This window comes from Thunnus maccoyii, chromosome 6 (assembly GCF_910596095.1).
Source record: "Thunnus maccoyii chromosome 6, fThuMac1.1, whole genome shotgun sequence".
Classification (NCBI taxonomy): domain Eukaryota; kingdom Metazoa; phylum Chordata; class Actinopteri; order Scombriformes; family Scombridae; genus Thunnus; species Thunnus maccoyii.
Window position 1 is genome coordinate 21028896 of NC_056538.1, and position 16909 is coordinate 21045804.

At 40.0% G+C, this 16909-nt stretch overlaps 2 protein-coding genes across 6 annotated transcripts in view; both read right to left on the reverse strand.

Annotated features, from left to right (window-relative positions):
* Positions 1-80: 80 nt before the first annotated feature.
* On the reverse strand, positions 81-2825 carry il12a (interleukin 12a). 2 transcript variants are annotated; one of them, XM_042415066.1, is made up of 8 exons: positions 2738-2825; positions 2342-2374; positions 1663-1808; positions 1470-1559; positions 1175-1216; positions 834-977; positions 648-689; positions 81-512 (listed from the first exon to the last, which is right to left on the reverse strand). In XM_042415066.1, exons 2-8 carry the CDS (start codon positions 2349-2351, stop codon positions 372-374), a joined length of 615 nt encoding a protein of 204 aa, XP_042271000.1. In that variant the 5' UTR covers positions 2352-2374; positions 2738-2825; the 3' UTR covers positions 81-371. The 2 variants fall into 2 exon arrangements, with proteins under 2 accessions (XP_042271000.1, XP_042270998.1); XM_042415064.1 differs by having other exon boundaries at positions 2336-2374.
* A 1303-nt stretch (positions 2826-4128) lies between these two features.
* Positions 4129-16909, reverse strand: part of schip1 (schwannomin interacting protein 1) — a 44814-nt gene continuing 32033 nt past the window's right edge. For all 4 annotated transcript variants that reach the window (XM_042414135.1, XM_042414134.1, XM_042414137.1 and 1 more), the window contains 6 exons: positions 14121-14239; positions 12591-12708; positions 11698-11895; positions 6616-6739; positions 5718-5811; positions 4129-5050 (listed from right to left, as the gene is read on the reverse strand). In XM_042414135.1, the coding sequence (XP_042270069.1) occupies positions 4999-5050; positions 5718-5811; positions 6616-6739; positions 11698-11895; positions 12591-12708; positions 14121-14239 (705 nt within the window). In that variant the 3' untranslated portion in view covers positions 4129-4998. The remainder of the gene's footprint in view (positions 5051-5717; positions 5812-6615; positions 6740-11697; positions 11896-12590; positions 12709-14120; positions 14240-16909) is intronic.

Sequence of the window (16909 nt, forward strand, 5' to 3'; positions counted from 1 at the left end):
ACTTTATTATAAATAACAATAAATAACATCACACGTCATCAAATAAATATATGTAATAAATACACTTTAAATAAATTAAATACATACATTCTCCCCAAATATTGGAATACATTCATGTGAATTGGCCAACATGGCCTCGACTGCTAACCTTAGCAATAGTTGGACTGTCATTCAGCTCTAACTGAGACTAGACAGCTAGCTTATGCCTGAGCACTAATCATACAGAGAAGACATGCAGCATACAACGCTACTTGGTCGGTAGTTGTAAATGATGGTAGTGAATGATCAGGAGGGCTTGTTTAGTGGTCACATAGAAGAGGATTGTAGAGTGATTTTGATGATGATGATGATGATGATGATGATGATGATGTTTACTTCCTGTGGTCTCCTGAGGAGATGTAGCCCATAGCTCTGTTGATGGTGATGGTTCGGATATGGAAGCCTCTCATCATCTTACACATCTCCTGCCTGTTGCTGAAAGTGTTGCTTTCCCACTGCGGGGCAGTGACCTCCTAAAAGACAGAAGAAGAATGAACTGCCAGTTTTACAAACTAAATAAAAAAAGAATTATTGGTATTGGTTTTGATCTAAAAGACTGAAACATGAGGACTAAATAGGGAACAAACAAAAAAAGAAAATGAAAGTACCTCTGAAGAGTCACTCCCTCCATTCGGCATTGGGGAGCAGTTCTGTATAAACCAAGGAAGATTTTGTCAGGCAACTTTCAAATGTTATTTCCCAGGAGATTCTCTCACGCTGTATCTGTCTTTAAATCGTGACTCTGTTACTCTGTGTGGTTTTCTACCCCTCCTACACATGCATAATAAACACACCTTCCTCAGGCTCTGTACAATTCCCAGGGTTGGTTGCAGAAGTGCAGTTTCTTGCTCAGCATCTCTGAGTGGGGACTTGAGGTAGGACTTGATAACAGAATCATAGTAGGCCAAGTCCTTCATGATGTTACTTAGACATTCACTCTGTGAAGACCAACAAGAAAAAATACACATTAGTCATCTGTCTCCATTATATATGCATATAAGAAATAAGAGGAATGACTGATTGAATATGTCTATAGAATAGCAGATTAACAACAAATATTATGTAATTTATAGTTTTATATACAGTATGCTCTAATCCTAAGAATATTTTAAAAGAAATAGTAACTGAAGCATACCTCACTGAAGGAAGAGGTTCTTTGCATTGCGCAACCTGAATTCTGTTGGTTAAAAAACACATTTTAAACATTAGACATTTGCTGTGTTACTGGTCCAACCAGGTGCCCATAAACATCTCTGAACTATAAATTTGATCCATTAAAAGTTGATGGACCAACAGTAAATTTGTCCCCAAGATACTTAATGCAAAACTGACTTGAAAGCCTTCCACAGTATGTCTAAAAACAATTTTATCCTCAATTCAACATTTAAATATCAATTCATATTTCACATGACTAATAAATCAAGTCTCACCTGTCTCAGCGTGGGTGCGCAGGCCAGTGCTGTATCCGCTTTACTCTTCAGCACCACTGTATCAGATGTGATGCCAAAACACAAAACATCCTGTAAAACAAAAATAATGATATTAATTACTCCGAAACTACAGAGGTGTGACAAGAAAAGAAAATCCACTACAGTATTGCAACATGAAATGAATTGTACTCACACTGTTGAGAAGCTCTGTTATGTTTAGCAAGAGGCTCTTGAAGAGCATTGAGCATTGTGCGCAATTCTCTGCGCTCAGAGTGGGCACCGGGACTCCCGTGGATGTGCGCCAGTTCAGGGTCAGGAGCAGCACACAGCTGACGAAGTCTGCAAGACAAGAGAGAGATAACCATCAACACATACGTCTCATGAGTCGACCAAATACCATATTCAAGTTACATGATAAAAAGACACAATATAACCAAGATGAAAACAGCAGTTGGCTAAGGTATCTTATCTCTTGGTAATCTGTGTTTCAGGCTGGCAGACTTACAGAAATTAAAGTTTGCCATCTTTCTGATCAGATAGAGATCTCTGGTCGTGTCTGCAGTAGCACTGTGATGCTGCTTTCTTTATCTTATGATTTATATTCACCCTCGGGAGATTCCCTGATTCTGCCTCAGGAGCTCAACGTGAAATTTAAAACGTCACAAATGTAGTTTCATAGTGTGTGCCATTGGGCAAAAAAAAAGGAAGTCGCAATGTTTGGTTGAGACTGCGAGGCGTGGAGTAAATAGACAGAGATAAATTTAGATTGATTCAACTAATGGTTTGAGTTTGCGTGTGCGTGTGCGTGTCATGCTTTGACGTGTAATTACTCGAAATTGGCTTTTGATGAGTAGAATAACCTGTACCTGTACCTTCATCCATTATCTGAGAGGCATCTACAGCATCTGCAATACAACATCAAACACTTAAACAATCTTAATAAACTGCATAAGTTTGTGCAATTATTCTTATTATTTATACAATTAAACATGAATTGCATGTAAATGTAAGCATGTGTAAGCAATGTGTTACAAATTCAGACACAGTTCATTTTATGCATTTACACCAGAATCACTGTCGTCATGTGCAGCAGGCTGCTTGTGTTTTCAGCGCTATAGTGAGGTCATTCTGTCTGACTGGATTATGGTTAATTGATCATAATGAAATAACGCTTTATTCAGGGCTGTAACGGTAAATTAAAGAGCGGGCAAACCCTGATTCATCCTCATCCTTGGGACCAGCCACATTATGTAGGCCACTTTACTCACTTGTGGTGTTCTGTTCAACAGATGATTATTGTTGGGTGTATCAATTGTGTTTCAAACTGATACCGAGGGGATGTCCATCTTGTCTGACTGGCCTGGAATTCAAGACCAGTCAATACTGACGTCAGCATGGAGGAGGCTTTGTTTTATTTTTGCCCAGCGCTAGTGGGTGGGTCCGTGACTCCTTCACTCTCACGCAAAAGATCACGCAAATACACCGAAATCAATCAAAATTACCAAAAGCAAACACAATAAAAACTTATTAAAAACAAGTGCCAATACTTATTGCATATATATATAAATATGTGCATATGCATTTCTGTAGATTTAACGACCCAGCAGTATATAAAGTAGTTAAAATTAGCTCCACCTCAACCTGCTACAATATCAAAATGCTGCTTAAATACATTGAGCGAAAATAATCAAATAATATAACAAATATGATAAAATGACATTATGAAGGGCCATTCTGCATAATGAGTATTTTTTGATGCTTTCTATACTTTAAAACTTTTAATTGCAGAACTTTTACAGGTAATTGTGACGTAAATGATCTGAATACTTCTTCCACCATTGGTACTAATCCATGTAAAAGCTGCAAGAACACTATTCTAGACTTTTTTTTGAGAGTTGATCATTGTGTCTTATATAGGCTAAAATTATATATCTTTTGGCAAATGTGTGTCATATCTGTTGTTCAGTATCTGTCAACTGCTTGTCAAAATAAAATTTATGTGGAATTTCATCAGTACACAAAGCATGACATTATCCTCTCCTTACACTTCTCAGTGCCAGATTTTAGGACCTATGATCCATCCATTTGTTGTGTTGAAGTCACTTCTGAAAGTTGTGCGCTCTCAGAAACTGCAGTGATGTTGAGTGATTAACAGGAGTTTCCTGGCCTCTCTCTGTGTTTACTTAAGGACCATCAACAAGTGAAACTCACCAGCAGTCCTGACAGATGACCCACCACTTGGGAGGGGGGACTTCCTGAAAGAAAGGTTGATCATCTATTGCATGAAAAATAGCATCATATTCATTACTAAACCTAGAATTATTTACAGCCACTGGAGACCATCATTTATTTTTCAAGTTTACATGCTGTCATTTTTCATCTGAAACAAAAATTCCTGATTGTGACTTTAAAGGGGCTGTCCACATTAATATTCCTCTGAAGAGTAGTGACCCAACCTGAGTGAAAGAATAAGACACAAACTGTGTCCTGATGAGGCAAGACCGAAACAGAGGGAAATGAGTTACACGCCATAAAATGTGATGAGCTCATTACACTTCATAAATTCATCAGAATGAGAATGAGGAAATACATGAAAGAGCAGTCATCCAGCTGACATGCCACCACAAAAATTCAACATAGTGTACGACAAACCAACAAATTATGAAACAAAGTTTATTCTTTATTTTACATATCTGTACATAAACATTTCTTCCCTCAAATAAAGTTTCTGAATACAATAGGATGAAAACGATATTAACACACTTATTCATTTAAAATGACTCGTGTCAGAAAATCAACATTCACAAAATGTTGAAGAGCAATTAGAGTGAACGTATTACCAAAAGCTACGACTCCACTACAAGGCAGGCATGTTTCCTTTACACTCTTTTAGCACCTTCAAATAAACATTTCTCAGTTGAAAACTACCATTTGTGCAGAATAAAAACAGGTCGACTTTGAAATACTTTACTGTCCAACTTAAAATGGTCTGAAGAAGTTAGTTTTCCATCGTTTTTTTTTTATACAATGTTGTTTCTTTTTTCTCATGACTGACTTTCTACTAAAGTTTTCACTATTATTTTATTTTTTATCACAATTTTTGCATTTTTTTGCAGTTATAATTTAGTGGCGAATGTAGAAAGTTAAAAAGAAACAGTAGCAAAGCCGATCACTGCACAGTAAGCTGGGGGACAGAATCCATAACAACACACAATCAGTTTCCTCTTCTCCCAGGAAGTAGGAGGTGCTCCTCTGCACTTGGCGCTGGGATAAAACCACAGAAGCAAATAAAAGAGGGTGGCCGTTTTCTGTGCCGCTGCTACCACTGGAATCAGTGGGTCAGACAGGAAGGTAGACATGGGGGAACGGGAAAGCAGCGAGGAGCAAAATACTTGGGACAAGCGGGCAGGATTTGGATCGACACGGGGGGGAGAGGTGGAATGGCCGGGAGGGGGGAAAAGTCTGGTTTGGAGCGGGTTTCAGCTCGGTTTTTGGCAGAGGGGAACGGGGTGGAGTGGGGACGGGCATCTTATTTGGATAGGGTCCGCTCAGCCAAATGTTTCTGCTGGCTCTCAGCATGCCTGGGAAGGAGAAACAATAAATACAGTCACTTAAAAGATGAGCCTGGCGCTATTCCACATTTTTCTTTTTGTCAAGAAATCCCATGAAAACACCAAAACCAACGACTGACAAGTATTGTCTGTGTATGATTTAGCTTATTCACTTCCATTGTTGTCCAGTAACTATTAAAAACACGTTAGGAAGCCACACTGTTGTATTGGGTGACATGTTCCTTTATCCCCGTGAACATGGGTATTGTAGTTTATTCCACATACACCTTACTTCTGCCATAAATACTCGTTAGTCCGCAGCTGAAAATAGACCCTTAAAAAGACGCTCTTTACAATCTGTTACAGTGTTCAGCTCTTTTAGGAAATTACTGAGCTGTTTTTTTTTTGTTTTTATTTTTAAAATGAAAGTATATATTTGAGAAAAATTTTCCATCTTTAGCATGAACAAATAGACATGGGGTTGAGTGGGGAATTCAGAAAGTATTGAGACACACAAACACAGTTAGTTTTGGTCTTTTTCTTCACAAAATTCCTTGAGAATAACACAAATATTGACAATTGTTAGCTTGAAGTGTTTTCTGTAATGTGATAAAAATGTCAGGAAGAAACTACACCAGATGAGTGAAATAATAAGGGTTAAGGCAGTGAATTAATTTCTTTGAAAGTGCTTCCTCACCTGGTGAGGTCCTCTATGTCAACCAGCATGGCATCTTGCTCCATGTGTAGCTCATCTCGGACCACTAGCAACTGTACTAACTCCTCATTCAGACCTGGAGTTGTAGAAAGTATAAGAATAATATAAAAAAGGTGTCAAGCTACAGAGCTATCACTACAAATATGAAAATGTTTCTGAAATGAAAGTTAAAGAAGTTATTATAAGTAGGAATTCTCAACATGATATACAGTATGGAAATATTCTAAACACCACAATGACCACAGTGGACACATCATCTATTGTGACCTTCATTAATAGATGACCATTAAAACACATCAAATACAGCAATGGCTTTATGATTTTTTTTCTCACGGCCATCTAAAAAAAGATGAGCATTGACAGTCTGTGGTTGTTTTCACGTCACATGTTCCAGCTATTGTTCCCTCCGCTTTGCCAAGAACATTTGAAACACCAACAAAAGAGATTTTAAAGGGAAAGTCTATTTTGTAAGCAAAAACTAGCTCATGATTTTGGACTCATGGGGACTTTTGGAACAGTTTTATGTAAGATGAGAGATTATTCATCCCTGAGTACAAGGATCAATGATCTGTATAGTATGGTACCAGTAAATGCTCAGGGGAAGCTTTGAACTAGTAAAGTTCTTTGAACTGACTAACATATATAAAAGTACTTTCACATCCACTGAGCAGGGTAGGGGTCAGTATGCATGTGTATGTTTTTCCCCACTTGTTCTCTTGCTCATTTCTGTAATTGAAAGTAGAGGTCAGTCACTGGGTATGCCTGTACTCTACTGTGTGTGTGTGTGTGTGTGTGTGTGTGTGTGCGTGCGTGTGTGTGTGTGTGTGTGTGTGTGTGTGTGCGTGTGTGTGTGTGCGCGCGGTTGGTGCGGTCAACTCACTTTCAATCTGGGAGTGCAGATCATTGACTATAACCTGGAGCTGTCCCAGTGTCATGTCTCTCAAGTCGGTGGGCTTCAGGCTTCTCTTCATTAGACACTCACTGATGTGGGGCATGTGTGGGAGCTGCCGAAAGAAATCGCACACAGTGACACGAGTACATGAAAAAAAGACACGTCATCATCAGGATATTGCCAACCGATTTTTGGTGAGGATATAGAGATGGATAAGAATGAAGTTCAACTACAAAAATTAGTCTTAATATCTAGTTTTTCAGATATTTAATTAAAGGCAAGTATTGCAACAAATACTATGGATAATGTACAGTGGGGTCCTACTATATACAATTATAAACTTATAGATATATTATCATCAGAAAATACATGGACATATCATTACAACAATTTTGACCAATGATTAATCATTTAAATAATTCATCAAGAAAATATTGAATATTGTTGGGTTTTTGGAGTGCTGGTCAGACAAAAACAAGCAATTCCAAGATGTCACTTTTGGCTCTAAGAACTTCAACAATTAATCTATTCACAAAAAAAGAATAGTAAGAGGGTTATTCCATAATGAATATGGTTGTTCACTGTAACCCCAAATTAAAAAAACCCTAAACTACAATGGGATGAATTGTGAACAGAATAGGATCAGTCAAATTGAATGAAACCTGTAACTGAGTCAGCTGCTTTAATTGACTGACACGTCTGCTGTGTGGACTAATGTGTTTAGTTGGTATTTCAGTTGTTGCATTCTCTGTGAGAAACTAACACTCTCTAGTCTCTCACTGCGTCTGATAACTCCCCCCTGTAACAAAAGTAAACATCACTTTTCCTTTGAGGTGTTCATCACTTTGCATCAGGAGACTGTAAAGTTGGGGAAGTACAAGTTGACACTGCTGTTTGGTCACAAACAGTGTAGCAATGTTTTATGTAATTTCACAGTAGATGTGCTCTGTGACTGTGGCGAGATTTAACTCGCCGGTAGAGGCCTGCAGTGGTGCTGCTGTTCCTGAGAGCCCACACCTGCAGACTGCAGCAATCTGGTTAATTTCCCTTCTAACATTTACAATATGATCTCACTTTTCACAGGAACTTCCAATCAAATCTGAGGAACGCTCATCTAGAGAAAACATCTATTATGTCATCAAAAAACAAGTAGGAGCTAAGAGTGAAAATAAAAATCTGTGTCCTGGAGTTTTTGGACCTTTCTTTGTGCCAATTACAGTGCTGCGTGAAAGTTTGTAAACCCTTGAGAATTTTCTCTATTTCTGCATAAATATGACCTAAAACATGATCAGATATTTACACAAGTCCTAAAACTAGATAATGAAACAAATGACACAAAAAAATAAACTTTTTTATTTATTCATTGAGGAAAATTATCCAATCTTACATATTTGTGGGAGGTAAAAGTATGTGGACCCTTGCTTTTAGGTCAACTGGTGTGACCCCCTTTTGAAGCAATAACTTCAAACAAACATTTCTGGTTACTGTTTATCAGCTTAGAGGATGTTAGTGGGCTTCTTTGCATGAACTGCCCGCTTCAGGTCCTTCCACAGCATTTCTATAGGATTAAGGTCAGTACTTTGACTCAGCCATTCCAAATCATTATCTTTCTTCTGCTATAACCATTCTTTGGTAGAATAACTTGTGTATTTAGGGTCATTGTCTTGCTTTCAGTTCACAGACAGATACGTTGACATTTTCCTATAAAATGTGCTGGTACAACTCAGAGCTCATAGCTCCATCAATGATTGCAAGCTGTCCTGGTTCAGAGGCAGCAAAGCAGCCCAAACCATGATACTACCACCACCTTGTTTAACAGATGGCTTAAGGTTCTTATGCTGGAATGTAGTGTTTGCTTATCACCAAACAGAACGCTTCTCATTCAAGCCAAAAAGTTCGATTTTGGTCTCATCCATCCACAGGACATTTTTCCAACCCTTTCCAGCGTGGTGAGCATCAATAACTCTTCTTCTAAGGTCCTCAGAAATCTCCTTTGTTCGAGCCATGACACACTTCCACAAACCTGTACTGTGAAGCTCAGACTTTGATAGTGAAGACCCAGATTTCTCTTCTTTAAATAAGGTAGGGCCTCCCAGACTCACACTTGATTGTCATCCTATTGATTAAAACACCTGACTCTAATTTTCCCTTCAAATAAATTGATAATCCTAAAGGTTCACGTACTTTTGCCACGCACAAATATGTAACATCGATCATTTTCCTCAATAAATAAACAAACAAGTGTAATGTTTTTGTCTCACTTGTTTGACTGATGTCTCTTTATCTAGTTTTAGGACTTGAATGGAAATCTGATCACGTTTTAGGTCATATTTATGCAGAAATAGAGCAAAATCTAAAGGGTTAACAAACTTTCAAGCAGCACTGTATAGTTTCCAGTATGTGAGCAAATAAAGCTCCAAACACCATCAGTTGCAGCATGTTCTCAGGTCAACCGCAGAGTTGTGCCACCACATGCAATACAATCACAAAGCATCACAGGCACGCATAGGCAGATCATTTGCTTTTCGTTTACCCGGCATTCCCTCAAACAACACTCCGGTCCCACCGGTTTACATTCTTTCTCTTTCCATCCAACACCAATTTTCTCTCTCCCGCCCTCCCGCTTTTATCTCCAGTCTTGACAAACAGTAGGTGAGAAAAAGTGCGAGCCCTCTCTCTCTTTTTGCATGCGCCGCACTATAAGTGTTGTGTGCGTGGGCATCTGGCTGGCTCTTGCTAGTTTCTCACCCCTCTTTCACTTTCACATCGGCACTGATGCAACTGTACTGGAGGCTGTCATGTGTCAGTTTCAGTTTTGGGTGACTGGACTTGAGCAGAGTGACATAAAGAGAAATGTGATGTCAAAAGGCAATACAAGGGGGTGGGGTGACGGGGAAGGTTATAAAGAAGTGGTAGACCTGACTCAACGGTCTAGTGTGCTCAGTGAGTTTCTGTCACACATTGGTCTCACTACTAATGAAGAATACAAATTACTGTTTAAATGTTCAACCATTAATGACTCAATATCAGATTAAGGAACTACATTCTTCTCTGAATGAATGAAGCAGACAGAGAGAAATTTGTTTTTATATTGGTATCTAAATCTCTCCTCCACTTTCTTTTCTCTCTCTGACTTGTACAGATTTAGGAAAACCCATACTCCCAGTACACACACAGGCTTACTGTGCTGGCTGAATTCCCGCGCTTTGCCCTTGGCAAGAGGGGAGGACGATACAGTTTAGCTGGAGCTGACTAAACTGGCAGCAGTATAACAGCAGAGGGATTGTTCTAGGGGAAGCATGTAGCACATGAAACTTCTGCGGTTTAATAGATCTCCAGTGTTGTGGATATTGCAGGCAGCTGTAGCTCTAACACATCTCAAAATTCACTGTATGTCCAGTCCAGATGTGACAGTGATGTTTTCTGACTGCTGAGCACTGCTACATCCCTAAACACCACAGCCAATGCTTTGTGTATAAATTATAAATGGACCTGGGCTGAGCTGCCCTTCTTTTCTCTGAATAAGTAAAACGGTTCTGCCTGTAAGTCCGGGTAGAAGTATAGTGTGTGTAAGTCTGACTGCCTGGGTGTGTGAGTGTGCCAGTGTGTGTGCTCCCGAGAAGGCAGCGAGGCAGATAAAACAGGATGAAATAATGATGAACAGGGTCGTCATCACCTTCCTTCCTCTTAATGGGGGCAGAGGGAGAGAGGAACAGAGAGGAATCCTGTGACATCATCATAACATATAATTGACCTGATACTAATTTTACTGAAACACAAAACACTCATCTACTCTCATATACTGTGACTAATGGACCACATGACTGACACTTGTAAAAGCCGCCATACTGACAAAAATATGTCACATGACGCACGTTGACCATAATATGAACTTTTTGCTCTAAAAAGGAAACGAAAAAAAGTTATATGTATTATTTTATATTATGTCTGGTTGCTCCACTTAGCTGTATTACTCATTTACAGTAAGACTCATGTAAGACTTGTGTAAGATTCGGTAAATGTGACTTGTGTCTATTACCGGCCAGTGTGAGCTGTGTCAGGAAAAGGTCAGTATTGTACTGACTTGGTTGTTGGTTATTTTAATTTCAGTCTCAAAAGCTAATTTCAAAATGTTGTTCTCATTAGTGTAGGCCTATCAGTGCTATCAGTAAGTCTAAAGTTATTGAAACAAAAGAACTGAAATTGTTTACATGACATTGGGAACATTGGATGTTGACATGTGTTGATTTTCTATCTTACAAACAGTGTGACATCATAAGCCCGACTGCTGTAACTGTACAAAAATCCTCTCTACCTTCTCCTGATGACAGTTTTAAACCTGCAGTTTTTGTAGCAACTCAGGGGCAGCAGAAACAAGCTGTAAACACAACACTGACATATAATCACCATTTGTGTTGATATGGCGAACTCCTTATAACACTCCTTATAGCTTTGTTTGTTGTCAACACCAACTCCTGAGAAAAATTCTGACTCTTTAGCTGCCATTTGGTGCTGGGAAGGTACTAAACAGCAGATTTTTTCAGAGTATTTTTTCCTCTGAAAAAAGCTGCCTGTTGGCTAGAAACGACACTTAAGAGAGCGATGAGAATGAACCAGAAAATTAAAACAGTGAGTTTTAAGAGGCTACAAAGCTCCATAGAGTTGAAGGGAACAGCAGAGTCGGGCTGTAATTCTCACTCCGAGAAAACCCCTTTCACTTACAAGTAGTCACATGATCCATTGTTAATACACAAGTATTGATTATAGCTGCTTTAAAGTAAAACCGAAAGCTTGAAACAGAAAATATGCGTCTGTCCTTTTTTTGGAGTTACTCTCTTACACATTCTGAATATCAGTGGATCTCTTGGTTCCAGTGTAATCAATTTTGTGTTATTTTTGTATGCTACTACATAACTACTGGCCATTCTTTCTAAATTCATTCTAAAATGTCAGAGAACATGGGAGCAATACAGAAAATTAGTGTTTCACATTTTTTGAGTATTTACTAAAATACAACTTCACTGTAAAAGGCAACATTATACTATCACACTGTATCATTCTGCTACTGACCAGGTCGGCCACTGGTGATTTCTTGCGATTCTGTTTCTCCACCTCCACCTGCATCTTAGCCATGGGCTTGGCCATAGCCAGCGCTAGCTTCGCCTCCGCCTGCAGTTTCTTCTGTCGACTCAGGAAGTCCATGTCCTCCAGAGACTCCGAGTCGTCCTCCGTGGTGTCCCGGTCTGAGTAGGATGAACTCTGCTTGGACTTTAGGGAGGTGGTGGTGGGAGGAACAGGGAGAAAAGACAAGAATGGCGAGGTGGAATTAAATATGAAGGAGAACGTGAACAGAATAAGAAATGAGGGAGAAAACACGGCAGGGGAGAGAATGTATAGTAAAGGTGGGAGAAAGGGGGTTACACCAGTGGAAGGGAAAGAGAAAGATAAAAGAGACCAGGTTAGAGCATGAATGTTCATATATTCTTGGCATTTAGGTATGTAGATTTCATACATAGACAGGAATGTCATTGTACATCAGCTGGGATGTGAAGAGAGTGAGGATGAACATGTAAAGAGATGATAATTCTCTCTTTCTCCCACTCTTTACTTTAAACGTGTCTCAGGCTGACAGGAGGTTAATGGGGCCATTCATCCATGGCCGTGGCGAGCGTATTCCAATTCACCTCTCATTTGCTGCCCATGAATTGGTTAACAGGCCAGAAAACGTGAGCAAAGACATTCATACAGCAACTAAACCTGATTCATAATGAATATCTACCTCAACTGCTTTCTGTCTCGCTCTGTCTCAGTATCGCTAACACATCCAATCACTTTCACATTCTGTCAGTTTTGTATATCATAACACATGTTTCGTAGTGACTTCAGGATTGTTTTCATTCTTGCATTCTGGAGAAATTCTCTAATAATTCTGTGTGTGCTTCAAGGCGCGCAACGGTGCCTACCATGGGTGACAGAGGTGTGTCCAGACTGGTCTCTGTCTTGCTGTCGTCTGCATCGCTGTCCTTGTCGCTGCCGCTGTCGTTGACAAAACAGATCTGTAAGTTCATCCCGCTCTGCAGCCTGCGGGGAGAGACAGAGATGGAAACAGACGTAGATATGTTAATATTAATAAATGCAAATAAGAGTCACATCAGTTCAGTGTTAGCTGCTTGTGCAGTAATTGACTCGGACCAGGGCCAAAACAGACAGCAATGTCAATACCACTGCTGCTAATACAAATGACCTATGATGAGTTCAACAAAGTGCTTTACCTCAATGGAGCATTTAGAGTGCTGTGAGTACTGTATGCACTAAGTACTGTGTGCACTAAAAGTACAAAAATATAGGGAAAAATGGAGAGCCAACAGCCACTAGCTGCCTTTATTACCAGAGCAAAGTGCTGGCTGAGGGTAGAATTAAGGAGGGCTTGTGTTTTTAATCATCTCCCCTCTTGTCTTCAATATGGATCGATCCAGGATGCCTCCAGTAGGTCTGATCCAATCTGCCTGGGACCAGTGGGGGTGTTTTGTGCCACCGAGGAGCGGAATAACACTAGGTGTAGGCCCAGCCCACTGTGGATCAATAATCTGCTTATTCAATGCAGTAATTACAAACAGAGCTGATTGATTACACAGCATAGATCCAATCAGTCCCGATTAAAATAGGACTGGAGTGGTCGATTGCTTTTATATTTTACAGAGGAGGCAGCATCAAAAAGCTCCTGTAGCTCAAACATACGAGCCACTAAAGTGTTTGCTAACTTTTTTGACGACTAGAAGCTGACAAGTTGATATTCAATATATTGGCTGGTATGAGCTTAATGCAGATATATTTGTATTGGAGAATTTGTTAGCGGATAAGTAGAAAGACACTAAATGCCAAAGAAAGATTAGAAATAGTCTTTCCATCACATTGTTTGTGTTGTTTTTTTTTTTCCTCACAGTACTGTCATCTGACTATTTCCCTATTATTATCATCAGTGAGGCATTTATCACCACAGTCATCAATCTGTCACGACAATATTGAGAAATCCACGTGATTCAAATCACAGAAAACCAAAGAGCACTTAACTGTTTACAGAGCATCTAGTTCCAGTAAGATAGTGTAGGAGGTAGTAGCAGTGTGTGTGCACTGGTCTTTTAGGAAGTGAAAGCCAAGGGTTGATCATATCTGGCTCATTGCACAAATCCTCTCTATTTCCTGTCTTCTCTCTTCTTCATTACAGGTGCCCGTTACAGTAAATCTGCACTCTCAGATTTATTTTACTTTTATTCATGTTATTTTTCATTTATGCTATTTTTATTTCATGTTTCTTAGCATTGAAACAACTGCTACTACTTGTCTTTGTGAAGGTTCCCCTTTCTGTACATACTTCTTTAGGGAATAATGAGACCACAAAAAATACTAGAAACCCCAAATTTTGTATTTCCCAGGAAGTGGTCACATGTTTATTGGTAGAGAGTAAGTAATGTGACAGATGCCATAAGTCTTACCGTGAGGACAGACTGGGTTTGCCGCTCTTGCTGCAGCTGGTGTAGATGCCCGGCCCATCATCGAAGAAACTGCCCAGGGCCAACTTCTGCCTGATAGACTCCCTCTCATTCTTTTGGGCCTGCAACAGGAGATTAACAAGAGATGGTTACAATTTTACTTTTTTAACTTATTGGTTTCCAACAGAGATATCTGTCACTCCCTTTCACAATGAGGTGAAAGGTCAGGGTCAAGCTGGAAGGGTTTATGTATCTTCCTAAAAGACGCTTCAGCAGGGTGGATGCTTGTCGTCTCAGCAGCTTAAACACAGGTACTTATATAGTTTCCTTGCATGCCCTGAAACCCCTTTCTCTCTATGATTGGCTGCTTGTGCAAATAGAAGCACTTTTTCCCCCGAGAGCTTTCTGACAGTCCAAATCACAGGTGCAAGTATATTAATAGCAGCGGACTCATCTTAATTTGCAGGAGGAGGTTCAGTGTCATCTTAACAAGCTCTGATATAAAATGTGGAGTCAGCTGAAGCACTGAAAAAATATGTGAAATATCTAAGCAGGGATCATTACATGTTGGCAGTATTTTACAGGCAGGTGGTGCTGTTGTCTCAGAAAACAACCAGTAAGCACTCATTCACACACACATACACACACTCACATACACAGTAGGCCTTCTCATGCAGGACTCAAACAGGATTAAGTTTAGTAAACTCCAGAGGAAGAGCACTAATACCAGTTTCATACATGCGTAAATCTGCAAGAATCCCAACGTTACACAATTCCTGAGTCGCTCTCACTTGGCCACCTCCCAATCCTGAATTCCTAACTCAGCGTCGCCTCAGCATTGGCAGCACTTCACACATGTTCATGCAAACACTAGTCCCCATAGGACGTCTCGTCTACGCTGATAGCAGGTAAACACATTCAGCTGAAGTCCAAACAACTAACAAACGGCTCAGACTGTTTCTAATCAACTGGGAAGAGTTACATTCTCTGAAGTACCTTTTCACATGTGCTACTGTTGCACACAAACACTAAAGCCCAGATTTTTGTCAGGACGTGTTATGACTTAGGAAGGACTTTCTGTTGTTTTTATAAGAGGCTTTCAGTCTGTCAGACACACCACAGTTTGCCTCAACTGCAGCCACTGCAGAGCTCCTGACTTCCTCTCAAAGAGAAATCACTACGCCTGAAGGACAGAGTGGAAATGTTTACATGAGGTGAGCTGTAAGAACATTTTGAAGGTTTAAAACACAGCTTCCCAGCCTTTTTGGCTTGTGACCCTTTATAGCCAAACAACGCATACTGATACTGTGTTCACATCATATGGGATGCATGACAGAGATAAGAAAGACTCCCATGTTTGTGACTTGCGAGTGCTCACATCATTGAACAGCTCAAGACTGTAGTATAATTACTGAGTTGATCATGTGATGGGTAAAAATACTGTAGATTGACAATAAAACACTACATCCATTAAATGTGGGTATAATTATCTTTAACCACAAATTCCACCTGATATAAGGCATTCATGCTTGCTTGGTTATGAGATAAAATGAACTTAATGCAATACATTTTATGAATCAAAATGTTTTTCCACTTGTTTCTTAACTTATTAACCATATGTGATCCCTAACATTATTATCTTGTAACACCTTGGAGAGCTCTGACCTCAAAGTTGAGTAGGTTTAAAAAAAGGTTAACAGGGACGTTTGATGGCCTGATGGTTAAGAAGTATTTTGCTCTTTCTCTTTCTCCCTCCATCCATATTTCCTGTCTGTATCTTGACTTTCCCTATTAATTAAAGGCAAAATGACAATAAAGTGAGAGGGTGAGAAGGTGATGAACAGGAAATACTCCAATGGCCTGGGGTATAGCGGAATATTCTGAATCGTCTTTTTCTCCATTATTTCCTTTTTCCACTTAATCCTCTACACATCTTCCACCTGTCTCATCCATCTCTGTTCCACACATTTCCATGCTTTCTTTATCCACCTGATTCAGCATCACCAGTCATTCGTCTTGCTCTCTCTCCCTCATTATCCCCAATTCCAGTCATCTCCTTCCATCTCCACCTCTCTCCGTCTGCCCGCAGGCCTTCACAATTCATGTTGTATCTCTCATCGGTTCTTTCTGTTCGTCCCTCTCCAAATCCCTCATCACACCTTCACCTCTCTCCCACTCATTTTCTCTAACTCCTTTGCTCCCTCCTTTTCTCTCCTCCCTCTGTCTGTCTCTCCTGACGATTGTGTGCAGGCGTTGGTGAGAGTGCCTTCACCAAGGACAAATTAACATAATCCCACTCCACACAAGAGCCCGGCAAGACACACTTGGCACTGCCAGTACACACACTGGCATGTAGAGGACCTGGCACTGTTCCTTAATGTGTGTGTGTGTGTGTGTGTGTGTGTGTGTGTGTGTGTGTGTGTGTGTGTGTGTGTGTTTAAAAGAAAGATAGCCTGGGGAGTCAAGATGAACACACTTGAGAGTTTCAATTCAATGCTCCATAGGCGCAACAGTAGCCTGCGTGGTACAGTTCAGGTCAAACACATTTATGTACGCGTACATCACTCATACAAGCCTGACTACAGTACAACTGACACACTGTCAGTCAAGTTACTACACAGAACACTGGTTCACTGGGCATTGTTAACCATTTGTTCACCTCATGTGGTGAGGGCTAAGAAGAAACACAAATGGGGGCTGTGCTGAGGTGCAGCTGGGGAGGAAGTGTGACACATTCAAGAGGACTCTGGATGTTTTGCATTAGAATACTGTGTAATCAAACAGCATCGCCA

Excerpts from the sequence above, each read along its gene's own strand:
- il12a (XM_042415064.1), bottom strand. Across the intron at positions 978-1,174 it reads GAACCTCTTCCTTCAGTGAG|AGTGAATGTCTAAGTAACAT; the intron begins GTATGCTTCAGT and ends TGGTCTTCACAG. Across the intron at positions 513-647 it reads GAGGGAGTGACTCTTCAGAG|GAGGTCACTGCCCCGCAGTG; the intron begins GTACTTTCATTT and ends TCTGTCTTTTAG.